Source organism: Alosa pseudoharengus, unplaced genomic scaffold (assembly GCF_046254945.1).
Source record: "Alosa pseudoharengus isolate Yale_2024_CS ecotype anadromous, Long Island Sound unplaced genomic scaffold, YU_APseudo_1.1 YU_APseudo_1.1_scf_6, whole genome shotgun sequence".
Classification (NCBI taxonomy): Eukaryota; Metazoa; Chordata; class Actinopteri; order Clupeiformes; family Clupeidae; genus Alosa; species Alosa pseudoharengus.
Genome location: NW_027468848.1, coordinates 2,195,012 through 2,211,457, shown reverse-complemented (window position 1 = coordinate 2,211,457; position 16,446 = coordinate 2,195,012). Strand labels below are relative to the sequence as shown.

General features: G+C 45.7%; 1 protein-coding gene across 1 annotated transcript in view; it reads right to left on the bottom strand.

Moving 5' to 3' along the window:
- Positions 1 to 4,908: 4,908 nt before the first annotated feature.
- The window catches only part of qsox2 (quiescin Q6 sulfhydryl oxidase 2), a 27,872-nt gene continuing 16,334 nt past the window's right edge, over positions 4,909 to 16,446 (bottom strand). Inside the window, exons 10-12 of the mRNA XM_076270149.1 lie at positions 10,224 to 10,374; positions 8,785 to 8,973; positions 4,909 to 7,603 (exon numbers count right to left, since the gene is read on the bottom strand). Of these exons, the coding sequence (XP_076126264.1) occupies positions 7,014 to 7,603; positions 8,785 to 8,973; positions 10,224 to 10,374 (930 nt within the window). The 3' untranslated portion in view covers positions 4,909 to 7,013. The remainder of the gene's footprint in view (positions 7,604 to 8,784; positions 8,974 to 10,223; positions 10,375 to 16,446) is intronic.

Below are 16,446 nucleotides of genomic sequence, written 5' to 3'. Positions count from 1 at the left end.
ATTTGCTACTTGAGGGTCATTGGGGTAATTCCTGTCCTGTCCTACAACATATCTGATACATAAAGAGTATATTAATGCCTTATTTTTTGCAATTCCTATGATATCTGATGGCAAAACCAAAAAGTATGTGAATTATACTAATTATGCTAATTAGCAAGCTTAAAACTCAAAATTGATCTTGGTAAACAAAATATTTGAATTCAGCACCCTCAAATTGTGTGAAATAGCCCCTTTACCGACTTTTCCTCAAATTTGCCAACAGGACTTTTTCTGAACGTTTGTTAGCTATCTGCTCTCCCTCTATACTGGTCGGGGTTCGAACCGGCAACCCTCCACTAACCAGTAGGCCACGGCTGCCCCAAATGACTACTCTTAACACATTCTTTGGACTTTTCTTCAATCAATACGAAAATTACTACTCTTAACACATTCTTTGGACTTCTCTTCGTTCGCTTCATTAATCCGGTGGCCATCTTGGTTTCCTATCCACACACACACACACACACACACTGCTGGTTCGAACCCCGACCAGTAGGCACGGCTGAAGTGCCCTTGAGCAAGGCACCTAACCCCTCACTGCTCCCCGAGCGCTGCTGTTGTTGCAAGCAGCTCACTGCGCTGTGTTAGTGTGTGCTTCACCTCACTGTGTGTTCACTGTGTGCTGAGTGTGTTTCACTAATTCACGGATTGGGATAAATACAGAGACCAAATTTCCCTCACGGGATCAAAAGAGTATCTATACTTATATATACTACACACACACACACACACACAGACAGAGCACGTACTGGACCGCTCATTAGAGCACCCTGACTGGACACTACTGTGCCACCTTCAGCTCACAGTAGGCCCTCTGTCAGGTCAGGTCAGCTGAAGGTGGCACAGTAGCGTCCAGTCAGGGTGCTCTAATGAGCGGTCCAGTACGTGCTCTGTCTGTGTGTGTGTGTGTAGTATATATAAGTATAGATACTCTTTTGATCCCGTGAGGGAAATTTGGTCTCTGCATTTAACCCAATCCGTAAATTAGTGAAACACACACAGCACACAGTGAAGTGAAGCACACACTAATCCCGGCGCAGTGAGCTGCTTGCTACAACAGCGGCGCTCGGGGAGCAGTGAGGGGTTAGGTGCCTTGCTCAAGGGCACTTCAGCCGTGGCCCACTGGTCGGGGCTCGAACCGGCAACCCTCCGGTTACAAGTCCAGAGTGCTAACCAGTGGGCAACCAGCATGCAGTAGTAGCGTAGTGGCTAAGGAGCTGGGCTAGCATGCAGTAGTAGCATAGTGGCTAAGAGCTGGGCTAGCATGCAGTAGTAGCGTAGTGGCTAAGGAGCTGGGCTAGCATGCAGTAGTAGCGTAATGGCTAAGGAGCTGGGCTAGCATGCAGTAGTAGCGTAGTGGCTAAGGAGCTGAGCTAGCATGCAGTAGTAGCGTAGTGGTTAAGAAGCTGGGCTAGCATGCAGTAGTAGCGTAGTGGTTAACTCATTGAATGTCAAGCTGTTTTTCGGAAGCTTTGTCCTAGAGTGCCAGCAATCTAGACCATTGTTGATGATTTTTGTACAGCCACAGCATATTCTGTGTTATAGCTATGAACACATACAATGGCTCGTTTAAAAGGTGAGACTTTAAGATCTCAGTGGGTGCAAACCGTGTATTTCTACACGCCTCTTGTTCCTGAGAAATCTCAAGCTAAACAGTGGCTAGTTTTCATCAAAATCGCTGTTTTTTTTCTAGAAATGGAGATATAACGTCTTTCATGAAATATGAAGTGTTGCCTGTAAACTTTCCGGGGAATTGATCAGCGAGACCTGGCAAGACTGCCACCTAGTGATAGACCCACGAAAATGGCCTGGTTTTGAGATGACGTGCATGCGTCACTGATTCGACCCAAAGCGGCAAACGAGTTATGATAAAATGTCCAGATTGTGCATTTTCATGAGTTTTCGATCGTCATATATTTCATTTCCATTTATCACAGAGTTCCCAAAATCACATATAAGGTGTGTTAGAGTGTCTAGTTTCGTAATTTAAAAAAAAAAAGCTAAAAACGTAATATTACGTTTTTGGCACTCAATGAGTTAAGGAGCTGGGCTAGCATGCAGTAGTAGCGTAGTGGCTAAGGAGCTGGGCTAGCATGCAGTTGTAGCGTAGTGGCTAAGAAACTGGGCTAGCATGCAAGAAGATGGATGCTGCTGCTGGCAAACAGCGGTCTTCAAATCGTGACTTGAGTTAAACTTTTTTTAAATTGCCAAAAGTTTGATCAACTAGCCAACAAGCTCCGCTGGTGGGAAAATGCATGAGTTGTAGCGCTATCCAGAGGAAATTTGAAAGACCCGTTTATCCCGCCCCTTGGAATGAGCACTGGCACTGCCTATGGTAAGTTCCCAGACCTTACACCTTGATGGTAAGGGGGAAGAAAGAGAGATATAGTGTGTTAGTATTACATGATGGTTAGTATTAATATATCAATGGTACTATATATAGTGTTATACTATAGAGAGAAGATAAAAGAGGGAGAGTTGAGAGAGAGAGGGGGAGAAGAGGGAGTTTAGTTGAACGGCAAGACAGAGACCCTATCACACCATGAAGGAGACATGGAGAGTTGAGAGAGGTCAGGACACAAAGGTAAACCAAAGTCCTTTTAGGCAAGTCCCTCCACTCGGTGGCCATATTGCAACGCTTTTTGGGCACTCGTCGGGCATCCATTTCGGCAGAAATGCGCGTGCGCAAGGCTTCACAACACCAATCTTGCTGCAGCGGCGAGATCCCAACAGATGATTGGCATGATGTCTTCCCAACACACCATATGATTGGCTCAATGTATTCACATCACACCACATGATTGGCTCAATGTATTCACATGTCGACGTTTTGCCGAGGAAGTGGTGGGATATGTGTAGACAACGGCCATATTGGCGTGACAAACTAGCCCCATGCATTTCTATGGAGGATTTCTTGAGTGCTGTGTCTCTACATTAGAAAGTCTCTGGGTAAACTTACATGAAAGCAAAATAACTGAAGCACATAGCAGGGCCTTACATGAAACCACAATAACTGAAGGCTAAGCACATAGCAGGGCCTTACATGAAACCACAATAACTGAAGGCTAAGCACATAGCAGGGCCTTACATGAAACCACAATAACTGAAGGCTAAGCACATAGCAGGGCCTTTCTTAGGTGGTGTTGAGCCCAGGGAGGTGCCATCAGCAGTTTAGGCATCACAGGAAAGGGTCAAAGGATGGGAACTCAGAATACCAGAGCTAGAATGGGAGTTTTTGGACTGGTTAGAGGCCAATAGAGACGCACTCTAAACGATACTAGAGTTAGAATAGGAGTACTTTATTGATCCCCAGGGGAAATTCAAGAACAGTGAGGGGTTACATGCCTTGCTCAAGGGCACTTCAGCCGCTTCCTACTGGTCGGGGTACGAACCAGCAACCCCCCAAGTCCGAGTCCGAAGCGCTAACCAGTAGGCCACGGCTGCCCAGATTGATAGGAAGCGAATGTAAGAGAGAGAGATGAGGTGTGATCGGGATATGACTGCAGGTCGGATAGGAAGCGAATGTAAGAGAGAGAGATGAGGTGTGATCGGGATATGACTGCAGGTCGGATTAGAACCTGGGTCCTCGTGGACACTGGGACACGTACATGGTAGACAGTCGCACCACAGCGCCCCCACAATGGGAGTTTGTAGAGTGGTCTGAGTGTTCGTATGATTCTTCTCTCCTTTACTTTTAAAATCTTTACCTTGGAGTTTCCATCCTGTCCAAACATGGGAGTTTTCATCGTGTCCAAACTTGGTTGGTCATCCTGGGCATACCCTTTTAGCCATTCATGGATTTACAGCTCGGTTGTGTCCGAAACAGAAAAAAGCTCCTGCCCTCTAAGTTTCGGACAGACCCTGTGTGTATGTGTGAGCCCAGCCTTAGGCTACACTTAAGCACAAATGAATGAAATCTCAGAACATACCTGCCACCGCTGGGCCTTCATGTCATACCAGTACCAGTCATGTGATGTTATACCAGTGCCAGTCATGTGATGTCATACCAGTACCAGTCATGTGATGTCATACAGTACCAGTACCAGTCATGTGATGTCATACCAGTACCAGTCATGTGATGTCATACAGTACCAGTCATGTGATGTCATACAGTACCAGTCATGTGATGGTCATACCAGTCACCAATCATGTGATGGTCATACCAGTCACCAATCATGTGATGTCATACCAGTACCAGTCATGTGATGTCATACAGTACCAGTCATGTGATGTCATACAGTACCAGTCATGTGATGGTCATACCAGTCACCAATCATGTGATGGTCATACCAGTCACCAATCATGTGATGTCATACAGTACCAGTCATGTGATGTTATACCAGTGCCAGTCATGTGATGTCATACCAGTACCAGTCATGTGATGCAGTGGCCAGAGCACAAGATACATTTCCCTCTAGGAACAATTAAGCAACCGTACCTTACATATGGTAAACATGAGCTCTTTAGGTGAATTAAGCAACCGTACCTTACATATGGTAAACATAAGCTCTTTAGGTGAATTAAGCAACCGTACCTTACATATGGTAAACATAAGCTCTTTAGGTGAATTAAGCAACCGTACCTTACATATGGTAAACATAAGCTCTTTAGGTGAATTAAGCAACCGTACCTTACATATGGTAAACATAAGCTCTTTAGGTGAATTAAGCAACCGTACCTTACATATGGTAAACATAAGCTCTTTAGGTGAATTAAGCAACCATACCTTACATATGATAAACATAAGCTCTTTAGGTGAATTAAGCAACCATACCTTACATATGATAAACATGGCTAGCACACTGAAAACGAAAACACACACACAAACACACACACACATAAACAGTTTGAAGTAACAATATACCGATGAATGATGCAAATATCCTTTATTTTCAGAGACAAAAATCACAGCATATTTTTGTTAAATATACAAAATGCGAGAATTCCCTATGTGAACATACAAGACCACATATATACAAAAAACAAAATATACTCTGCACATAAAAATATCATACTGTTAAAGAACTAAAAAAAAAAAAAAAAAAAGATGCTATGAGATTCAAAATAGATAATTTGGAGCAGCTCAAAAAGGTCACTTTACTCTGCCCTTACAGACGAACATCCTCCACAAGCACTCACACAGCTCTCTACGGAAACAGAGCAGTATTCACCAAACCAAACAGAGGCGAGAGAACCAATGAGCCTCTTGAGTGACTTCACTGCTCTCTCCCAGGTTCACAAATACAGCTCCACTCTGGTCCTTTCAAAGCCTAAAACTCATCAGGGAGTGGAACACCTCAGATCTAAGTGTCGACCGAATGTTCAAGTAGAAGGAGTTGGAAATATCTGAGGAAAGCGATACCTTGACTAGCACAACAGCACTACCCTCAAAGCTCTTGACTAGCACAACACCACTGCCCTCAATGCTCTTGTTGCAGGCGCAATCCTTGGGTGTGCATTTTGAAGTGAGACTACTCTGAACACACACACACACACACACACACACAATGGGACTAGTCTTAATCCATCTGGCACACGCTGACCAACAACACTGTCCACTAGTGAGGGTGTCCACCATGTCACCACATCCCTTCAACACACACTCAAGTGAGGGTGTCCACCATGTCACCACATCCCTTCAACACACACTCATCTGGAACACAAAGAGGTCTGCTGTTAGTTTTTCATTCGTTCATTCATTCATTCAGAGAACCAAACTGCTCTTTTTCTGGATTCACATTGATGATGGGACGCAGGCTGACTGTAAAGGTGACCGCCACAGAGAATGTTCCGGCGCCACAGAGAATGTTCCGGCGCCCCTGAGCGTCGCCCAATGGCTTGGTCCATTTCTGACCACACATCAAGCAGAAGCGGCCGTTCCCTGATGGTAGGTAATGCATGACCACACTCTGGAGTCATCTCCACACCCCACTACTGATGCTTCATTGAAAAACATAAAATTACGTTAAAATAGCAACTGAGTGAACTGGAATACTAGCTTCAACATGACTTCAAGAACGATGAATCACCATTAATACTACATTAGCACTGTAGTCGTTTTAGTAAACAGAAAGTGACGAAATCGGACGGTAGTTTTGCATGGCTTGTAAATAAATATCCACCAGAGTTGCAACAAATAAAATCACATGAGTTCCTGCAGCCATTTTCCACAGCATCTCAGAAGGGGCTACCACACTATAAAATAATATCAAACAATCCATCCTATTCATTCTGCTAAATACTTCAACATAATTAAGTAAAGAGTTTCTGCATTGACATTTTGCAGAAGGTGGCCTTTATCATTTTTTCCATTCCGCTTATCAGAACCCCATGGAACCGCTGAGGTTCTGGCAGCACAATGAGAGTTCTACTGTGTTCTACTGTGGTGAGGACCATGAGTTCTTTCAACCTCATAAAAATCTTTACAAATACCCAAGTAGTTAGGTCCACATAAAAATAGCTCAATCTGACATACATAGCACAATTGGTCATCAATAAAATATTTTCTTTTCATTTTTTAACCATTTAAATTTGTGTATGTTAAATTCTGACATTATATTTGTACAAAGGCGTAGGACTTGTTGGTACACTTCAAGGTGATTTTTTTTTCTCCTTCAACTGAAGATGGTCTTGTCTTTTACACTACAAACACAACATGGAAACATACAAACAAATAAATAAGAGTCCTTTTCCTCCAACGCCTTCCTTTTTCATAGGAGACAAAAAGTGATAGAAGACAGAAAATGTGAGAAAAAAGACAAAAAGAACAAGTGAGAGAAATACACAGTGAGTGAAAGAAAGAAAGAAAGAAAGAAAGAAAGAAAGAAAGAAGACACTAAAGAGATGAATCATGATAAAGATGTAAGAGTGAGGGGAAAAATGCATCCCTCTCCTCTCCTCTCCTGTCCTCGCCTCAGAGGAGTCCAGTGTGTCGGTGACCAGTGGGTGGTGCTGTTTCACTCCTCGCCACTCTGCTATACGAAGGGGCGGTTGGCGCGCACCTTCCAGCGGCGTGAGCGTGCGCGGAAGAAGAAGAACATGAACATGAGGAAGACGCAGGAGGCGGCGTAGAGCAGCACGCACAGGCTCATGTCCACGCTGGAGAACCCCAGGGCCAGGAAGCTGACGCTAGGCCCCACACGTGGCTCCCTCTGGGCCCCCACGCCCTGCACCTGCCGCTGCGCTCGCTGGAGCTCCCGCCAGGGCTGCACCTGGAGCTGGGACTCGCTGTGGTTCCCCAGGCTCTCTGGCCGAGGGAGGACGTCCAGGGGGGGCTGTGCTGGGCCGGGCTGGGCAGGGGCCTCGGGAGCGGGAATGTTGGAGTCGGCGCCTGCGTCGGGGGCATCGGGGGGGGCGGCGGGGGGGTCCTTGGGGGGAGCGGGCGGAGCGGGCTGGAGGGCGTACTTGGGGGAGATGTTGGCGGAGCCGTAGTGGCGTTTGAGGAAGTCGAGCACGGTGGGCTCGTTCCAGACGTGGATGCCGCTGCGTTCCTCATGGCAGGTGGGGCACAGGTCAGGGGTCGGCCACTGCGTCTTGGGGAACAGAGGGTCCTCACTCATGGAGCCTACGGAAGCAATCACAGCACCATCAGGCTAACATAGTTATAGCATCACACAACATACCACTCAAGCTAAAATCAGTTATAGCATCACACAGCACACCACACAGGCTAAGATCATTTATAGCAACACACAACCAATCAGGCTAACATCAGTTGTAGCAACACACAACCACTCAGGCTAACATCAGTTATAGCAGCACAAACCACCCAGGCTAACATCAGTTATAGCAACACACAACCACTCATTCTAACATCAGATATAGCAGCACACACCACTCAGGCTAACATCAGTTATAGCAACACACAGCACACCACACAGGCTAACATCAGTTATAGCATCACACAACACACCACTCAGACTAACATCAGTTATAGCATTACACAACACACCACTCAGGCTAACATCAGTTATAGCAGCACACACCACTCAGGCTAACATCAGTTATAGGAACACACAACCACTCAGGCTAACATCAGTTATAGCAACACACAACCACTCAGGCTAACATCAGTTATAGCATTACACAACACACCACTCAGGCTAACATCAGTTATAGCAACACACAACCACTCAGGCTAACATCAGTAAGCAACACACAACCACTCAGGGGTCTGTTTCCCAAAAGCATAGTTGCTAACTATGATGGATCTTCCGTGGTAGCGTCACTGCCAAATGTGAGTCGGCCGTATTTGAGTCATACATTAACGATACAGAAATACGGTGTTGATATTCGGTCGTTATTTCGGTTACATTTTAGTAAGAGCTAACAAATATGCTCTTATTTTTAAATTTTCCCAAATTAAAAACGTGATATGTGTCAATATAAAGCTTAAGTGTTTGTGCATGCCCAACTTAAATCTACGGACTCACATTTGGCAGTGCTACTACCAAGGTAGTGTGTGTGTGGGTAGATAGATAGATAGATAGATAGATAGATACTTTATTGATCCCCAAGGGGAAATTCATGATTTTATGGGTGTGTGTGTGTGTGTATATGCATCTATGCTGCGTGCATACATACTGTATGTGCATGTGTATCTGCGTGTGTGTGTGTGTGTGTGTATATGCATGTATGCTGCGTGCATACATATGTGCATGTGTATCTGCGTGTGTGTGTGTGTGTGTGTGTGTGTGTGTGTGTGTGTGTGTGTGTGTGTATCTGCGTCTAGGGCCTCCGACCCACCTGCCAGTCGGCGGTTGACCTGGTTGTGCTTCCTCCAGAGCCAGAGGACGGCTTCGTCCATCGTCTTGATGGCCCCCATGGACTCCTGGGCCATCTCCTCAAAATGGCGGCCGCACTCCTGGCAGCCAAAGAAGGTGGTGATGTACCTGCGCATGGTCTGCAGCACAGCCTGCGGGTCGTCCTCGAGAGCTACAGAGAGATTTGGGGGGGTAGCCAATGAGAAGTGACTTGAAGGAGAATTACGGTGTGATATTGACCTAGTGTGTTGAAACATGACACCGAGTGTGAACGTATGTCTCATAGCTAATCTCGGCTTGTCCCCTGCACTCAGAAATCTGGCGCTAGTTAGCCGATGCTACCAACAGTTTTTCAATGGGGGTGCCTCGGGCATCGGCCTAGCCATGCAAATAAATCACTGTTTTACACCATTTACGAGGCTCAATGTAGCTCCATACTTTATTGGTAGACTTCCGAGGGCCTTGACATTTAAACGAGACATTGAGAACTTTGAAAAAGCTCTGGTAGTTTATTTACAAGACGATTTATACAGACAGTACCTTCATGAAGTTTACTGTTTGCCGCCATCTTGAATTCAGTCACTATAAGTCGAGTGATGAGTACGAATGAACAGGTATGATAAGGGATCAGATTCCAAACATAATTCAGTGGAAATGCATGGATTCCAGTTGCTGCTACTGGAAGCAACCGGAATCCATGCATTTCCACAGAATTATTTTTTGGAATCTGATCCAAAAAGGGGGAGAAGAGAGGATAGTGGAGGGGAGGAGAGATGAGAGGAGAAGAGAGGATAGTGGAGGGGAGGAGAGATGAGAGGAGGAGAGGAGAAAAGCAGAGGAGAGGAAAGGAGGAGAGGAAAGGTGGAACTAAAAGAGGAAGACTATGTCTGGGTGTGTGTGTGTGTGTGTGTGTGTGTGTCTCTGTGCTGGGTGTGTGTGTGTATGGCTCTGTGCTGGGTGTGTGTGTGTGTGTGTGTGTGTGTGTGTGTGTGTGTGTCTGTGCTGGGTGTGTGTGTATGTGTGTGTGTCTCTGTGCTGGGTGTTTGTCTGTGCTGGGTGTTTGTGTGTGTGGCTCTGTGCTGGGTGTGTGCTGGGTGTTTGTGTGTGTGGCTCTGTGCTGGGTGTGTGCTGGGTGTTTGTGTGTGGCTCTGTGCTGGGTGTGTGTGTGTGTGTGTCTCTGTGCTGGGTGGGTGTGTGTGTGTCTCTGTGCTGGGTGTGTGTGTGTGTGTGTGTGTGTGTACCTGTGTTGGCCAGGTGTGTGTGTGTGTACCTGTGTTGGCCAGGTGTGTGTATGTGTGTGTGTACATGTGTTGGCCAGGTGTGTGTGTGTGTGTGCGTGTGTGTGTACCTGTGTTGGCCAGGTGTGGGTGTGTGTGTCTGTGCTGTGTGTGTGTGTGTGTGTGTGTGTGTGTGTGTGTGTACCTGTGTTGGCCAGGGCGTCAGGGCGTTTGGCGGCTTGTACAGTCAGCACGTGGAACAGCGTCCAGAGGGAGCAGGGGTACCCCCTCAACGCCACGCTGCTGCCCTGGCAGCCGACCCACTGGACGCGGTCACTCAGGAACAACCCGGAGATCTGCAACACACACACACACACGCAGTAAAAATATGCACAACACATTCACAGATAAACTCTCTCTCTCACACACACACACACACACAGTAAAAATATGCAAAACACATTCACAGATAAACTCTCTCTCACACACACACACACACAGTAAAAATATGCACAACACATTTACAGATAAACTCTCTCTCACACACACACACACACAGTAAAAATATGCACAACACATTCACAGATAAACTCTCTCTCTCTCACACACACACTGCATGCTGTCAGAGTTTTTCACACCACACATAACATCCTGACAGTCATCAGGATACTAACACACACACACATACACACACACACACAAAGGGGTCACTCAGGAACCACCCAATAAGAAGGGTAGCACACATACACACACACACACAAAGGGGTCACTCAGGAACCACCCAATAAGAAGGGTAGCACACATACACACACACACAAAAAGGGGTCACTCAGGAACCACCCAATAAGAAGGGTAGCACACATACACACACACACACAAAGGGGTCACTCAGGAACCACCCAATAAGAAGGGTAGCACACATACACACACACATACACACACATACACACACACACACACACACATACACACACACACACACACACACACATACACACACACACACACATACACACACACATACACACACACACACACACATACACACACACACACACACACACATACACACACACACATACACACTTAAATGTACCTCTCTGAGAAAAAAAGGGTTCATTTCATGTTTGTTCATGTGACTCATTGATTTGGTTTTATGTTTTAACAACCCCATGGTGTCTAGTCTGGTTCACCTTAACAACCCCATGGTGTTTAGTCTGGTTCACTTTAACAACCCCATGGTGTTTAGTCTGGTTCACTTTAACAACCCCATGGTGTCTAGTCTGGTTCACTTTAACAACCCCATGGTGTCTAGTCTGGTTCACCTTAACAACCCCATGGTGTTTAGTCTGGTTCACCTTAACAACCCCATGGTGTTTAGTCTGGTTCACCTTAACAACCCCATGGTGTCTAGTCTGGTTCACCTTAACAACCCCATGGTGTCTAGTCTGGTTCACTTTAACAACCCCATGGTGTCTAGTCTGGTTCACCTTAACAACCCCATGGTGTCTAGTCTGGTTCACTTTAACAACCCCATGGTGTCTAGTCTGGTTCACCTTAACAACCCCATGGTGTCTAGTCTGGTTCACCTTAACAACCCCATGGTGTCTAGTCTGGTTCACCTTAACAACCCCATGGTGTCTAGTCTGGTTCACCTTAACAACCCCATGGTGTCTAGTCTGGTTCACCTTAACAACCCCATGGTGTCTAGTCTGGTTCACCTTAACAACCCCATGGTGTCTAGTCTGGTTCACCTTAACAACCCCATGGTGTCTAGTCTGGTTCACCTTAACAACCCCATGGTGTCTAGTCTGGTTCACTTTGGTTCTTTATGTTTTAACAACCCCATGGCGTTTAGTCTGGTTCACTTTGGTTCTTTATGTTTTAACAACCCCATGGTGTTTAGTCTGGTTCACTTTAACAACCCCATGGTGTCTAGTCTGGTTCACTTTAACAACCCCATGGTGTCTAGTCTGGTTCACCTTAACAACCCCATGGTGTTTAGTCTGGTTCACCTTAACAACCCCATGGTGTTTAGTCTGGTTCACCTTAACAACCCCATGGTGTCTAGTCTGGTTCACCTTAACAACCCCATGGTGTCTAGTCTGGTTCACTTTAACAACCCCATGGTGTTTAGTCTGGTTCACTTTAACAACCCCATGGTGTCTAGTCTGGTTCACTTTGCCAACCCCATGGTGTCTAGTCTGGTTCACCTTAACAACCCCATGGTGTCTAGTTTGGTTCACTTTAACAACCCCATGGTGTTTAGTCTGGTTCACTTTGGTTCTTTATGTTTTAACAACCCCATGGTGTTTAGTCTGGTTCACTTTAACAACCCCATGGTGTTTAGTCTGGTTCACTTTGCCAACCCCATGGTGTCTAGTCTGGTTCACCTTAACAACCCCATGGTGTCTAGTTTGGTTCACTTTGCCAACCCCATGGTGTCTAGTCTGGTTCACCTTAACAACCCCATGGTGTCTAGTTTGGTTCACTTTAACAACCCCATGGTGTTTAGTCTGGTTCACTTTGGTTCTTTATGTTTTAACAACCCCATGGCGTTTAGTCTGGTTCACTTTGCCAACCCCATGGCGTTTAGTCTGGTTCACTTTAACAACCCCATGGTGTTCAGCACCGACTAACAACTACCGGCCGCGCGCAGCAATCATGTCCAAGAGAGTGAGTGCGGGTAGGATTCAAGGGGGCAGGCGAACGTTCGGAGAGCGTAGACACTATGGCTGATCTGAGGCTAAATAGTAGACCAGTTCACCTAGCCATCCCATTGAAGTCCATTGAATGTTGGCGCCACTTTGACATCAAATAACGTTACAGCTGAAGCGTTTTAAGCCTTTATATGAACTTTTTCTATTTTCGGAGTAAAACAACATTGTGTAATTGGCGTCATAACCTCGTAATTGACTTAACGGCTGAGTAATAAACTTTTTTCCGAAATCAATGCTAAAGTGACGTAATGAGCATACAACCAGAGCGGGTGAAATCGTCGCACAGGAGCAAAATAACCGTATTCTCTGGATAAGAACGAAAGCATCGGAGCACATTTCTGCGAAGTTTGGATAGATTGACAGTAGCCTAGGCCAGTGTTTTTCAACCACTGTGCCGGGGCACACTAGTGTGCCGTGAGAGATCATCAGGTGTGCCGCAGAAAATTACCCAAATGTCACTCACTGGTCCAGAAAAGCAACTGTTGCATCAAAGAATTTATAACCACATGCTCTCATTGATTGTATGATTGCACTATTTGTGGTATGCAGGCATTGTACAACGGGGGCCCCATATACAGTATTCACAGAATCATCACATATCCAGTTCATAACAACAATTAAATTAGATATAGTCACCTACAAATGAAACAGAGGGTGCTTGTTTTATTGAGCAGGTCTTGCAGAGAAGCCACAATAAGGCCATATCTGTGTATTATTTGAAGTTTTAGGCTATGGTATGTTTATTTTTTCTTCACACAGGATGTTAGTGTGCCGTGGGACATTTTAAGTGTCAAAAGTGTGCCGTGGCACAAAAAAGGTTGAAAAACACTGGCCTAGGCTATGAATGTGGCGATACATACAGTACAGGTAGTGTAGAGGTTAAGGAGCTGGGCTAGCATACAGTAGCATGTGGTACTGTAGTGGTTAAGGAGCTGGGCTAGCATACAGTAGCATGTGGTTGAATATAGTGTGTGTGTGTGTGTGTGTGTGTGTGTGTGTGTGTGTTTGTGTGTGTGTGTGTGTGTCTTAGACCTATATCAAAAACAGAGTTTTACATCTAATTGAACTGAACATGGCAAATTAAATAGTGTGTGGGGCTCTTTCTAGTCCTCTTTCTTTAAATTCGACACACTGTAATGCTTTGGCTTGGCATGAGTCCTGCCTATTCCCACATCATCTGCACTAGGTCATGTGCCCTGGCCGCCCTCATAATGTTGTTGAGTTGACCAAGTGGTGGACAGCGCTGTAGGACACATTCTACTCAGTCCTTTGTGTCTCATGCTAACAGGCTACTCTGTAACGACTCCTTTGTGTCTCATGCTAACAGGCTACTCAGTAACGACTCCTTTGTGTCTCATGCTAACAGACTACTCAGTAACGACTCCTTTGTGTCTCATGCTAATAGACTCAGTAACGACTCCTTTGTGTCTCATGCTAACAGGCTACTCAGTAACGACTCCTTTGTGTCTCATGCTAACAGGCTCAGTAACGACTCCTTTGTGTCTCATGCTAACAGACTACTCAGTAACGACTCCTTTGTGTCTCACGCTAACAGACTCAGTAACGACTCCTTTGTGTCTCATGCTAACAGGCTACTCAGTAACGACTCCTTTGTGTCTCACGCTAACAGGCTCAGTAACGACTCCTTTGTGTCTCATGCTAACAGGCTACTCTGTAACGACTCCTTTGTGTCTCATGCTAACAGACTCAGTAACGACTCCTTTGTGTCTCATGCTAACAGGCTACTCAGTAACGACTCCTTTGTGTCTCATGCTAACAGGCTACTCAGTAACGACTCCTTTGTGTCTCATGCTAACAGGCTCAGTAACGACTCCTTTGTGTCTCATGCTAACAGGCTACTCAGTAACGACTCCTTTGTGTCTCATGCTAACAGGCTACTCAGTAACGACTCCTTTGTGTCTCATGCTAACAGGCTACTCAGTAACGACTCCTTTGTGTCTCATGCTAACAGGCTACTCTATAACGACTCCTTTGTGTCTCATGCTAACAGGCTACTCAGTAACGACTCCTTTGTGTCTCATGCTAACAGGCTACTCAGTAACGACTCCTTTGTGTCTCATGCTAACAGGCTACTCAGTAACGACTCCTTTGTGTCTCATGCTAACAGGCTACTCTGTAACGACTCCTTTGTGTCTCATGCTAACAGGCTACTCTGTAACGACTCCTTTGTGTCTCATGCTAACAGACTTAGTAACGACTCCTTTGTGTCTCATGCTAACAGGCTACTCAGTAACGACTCCTTTGTGTCTCATGCTAACAGGCTACTCAGTAACGACTCCTTTGTGTCTCATGCTAACAGGCTACTCAGTAACGACTCCTTTGTGTCTCATGCTAACAGGCTACTCAGTAACGACTCCTTCGTGTCTCATGCTAACAGGCTACTCTGTAACGACTCCTTTGTGTCTCATGCTAACAGGCTACTCAGTAACGACTCCTTTGTGTCTCATGCTAACAGGCTACTCAGTAACGACTCCTTTGTGTCTCATGCTAACAGACTCAGTAACGACTCCTTTGTGTCTCATGCTAACAGGCTACTCAGTAACGACTCCTTTGTGTCTCATGCTAACAGGCTACTCTATAACGACTCCTTTGTTTCTCATGCTAACAGGCTACTCAGTAACGACTCCTTTGTGTCTCATGCTAACAGGCTACTCTATAACGACTCCTTTGTGTCTCATGCTAACAGGCTACTCAGTAACGACTCCTTTTTGTGTCTCATGCTAACAGACTCAGTAACGACTCCTTTGTGTCTCATGGTAACAGGCTACTCAGTAACGACTCCTTTGTGTCTCATGCTAACAGGCTACTCAGTAACGACTCCTTTGTGTCTCATGCTAACAGGCTCAGTAACGACTCCTTTGTGTCTCATGCTAACAGGCTACTCAGTAACGACTCCTTTGTGTCTCATGCTAACAGGCTACTCAGTAACGACTCCTTTGTGTCTCATGCTAACAGGCTACTCAGTAACGACTCCTTTGTGTCTCATGCTAACAGGCTACTCTATAACGACTCCTTTGTGTCTCATGCTAACAGGCTACTCAGTAACGACTCCTTTGTGTCTCATGCTAACAGGCTACTCAGTAACGACTCCTTTGTGTCTCATGCTAACAGGCTACTCTGTAACGACTCCTTTGTGTCTCATGCTAACAGACTTAGTAACGACTCCTTTGTGTCTCATGCTAACAGGCTACTCAGTAACGACTCCTTTGTGTCTCATGCTAACAGGCTACTCAGTAACGACTCCTTTGTGTCTCATGCTAACAGGCTACTCAGTAACGACTCCTTTGTGTCTCATGCTAACAGGCTACTCAGTAACGACTCCTTCGTGTCTCATGCTAACAGGCTACTCTGTAACGACTCCTTCGTGTCTCATGCTAACAGGCTACTCAGTAACGACTCCTTTGTGTCTCATGCTAACAGGCTACTCAGTAACGACTCCTTTGTGTCTCATGCTAACAGACTCAGTAACGACTCCTTTGTGTCTCATGCTAACAGGCTACTCAGTAACGACTCCTTTGTGTCTCATGCTAACAGGCTACTCTATAACGACTCCTTTGTTTCTCATGCTAACAGGCTACTCAGTAACGACTCCTTTGTGTCTCATGCTAACAGGCTACTCTATAACGACTCCTTTGTGTCTCATGCTAACAGGCTACTCAGTAACGACTCCTTTTTTTGTCTCATGCT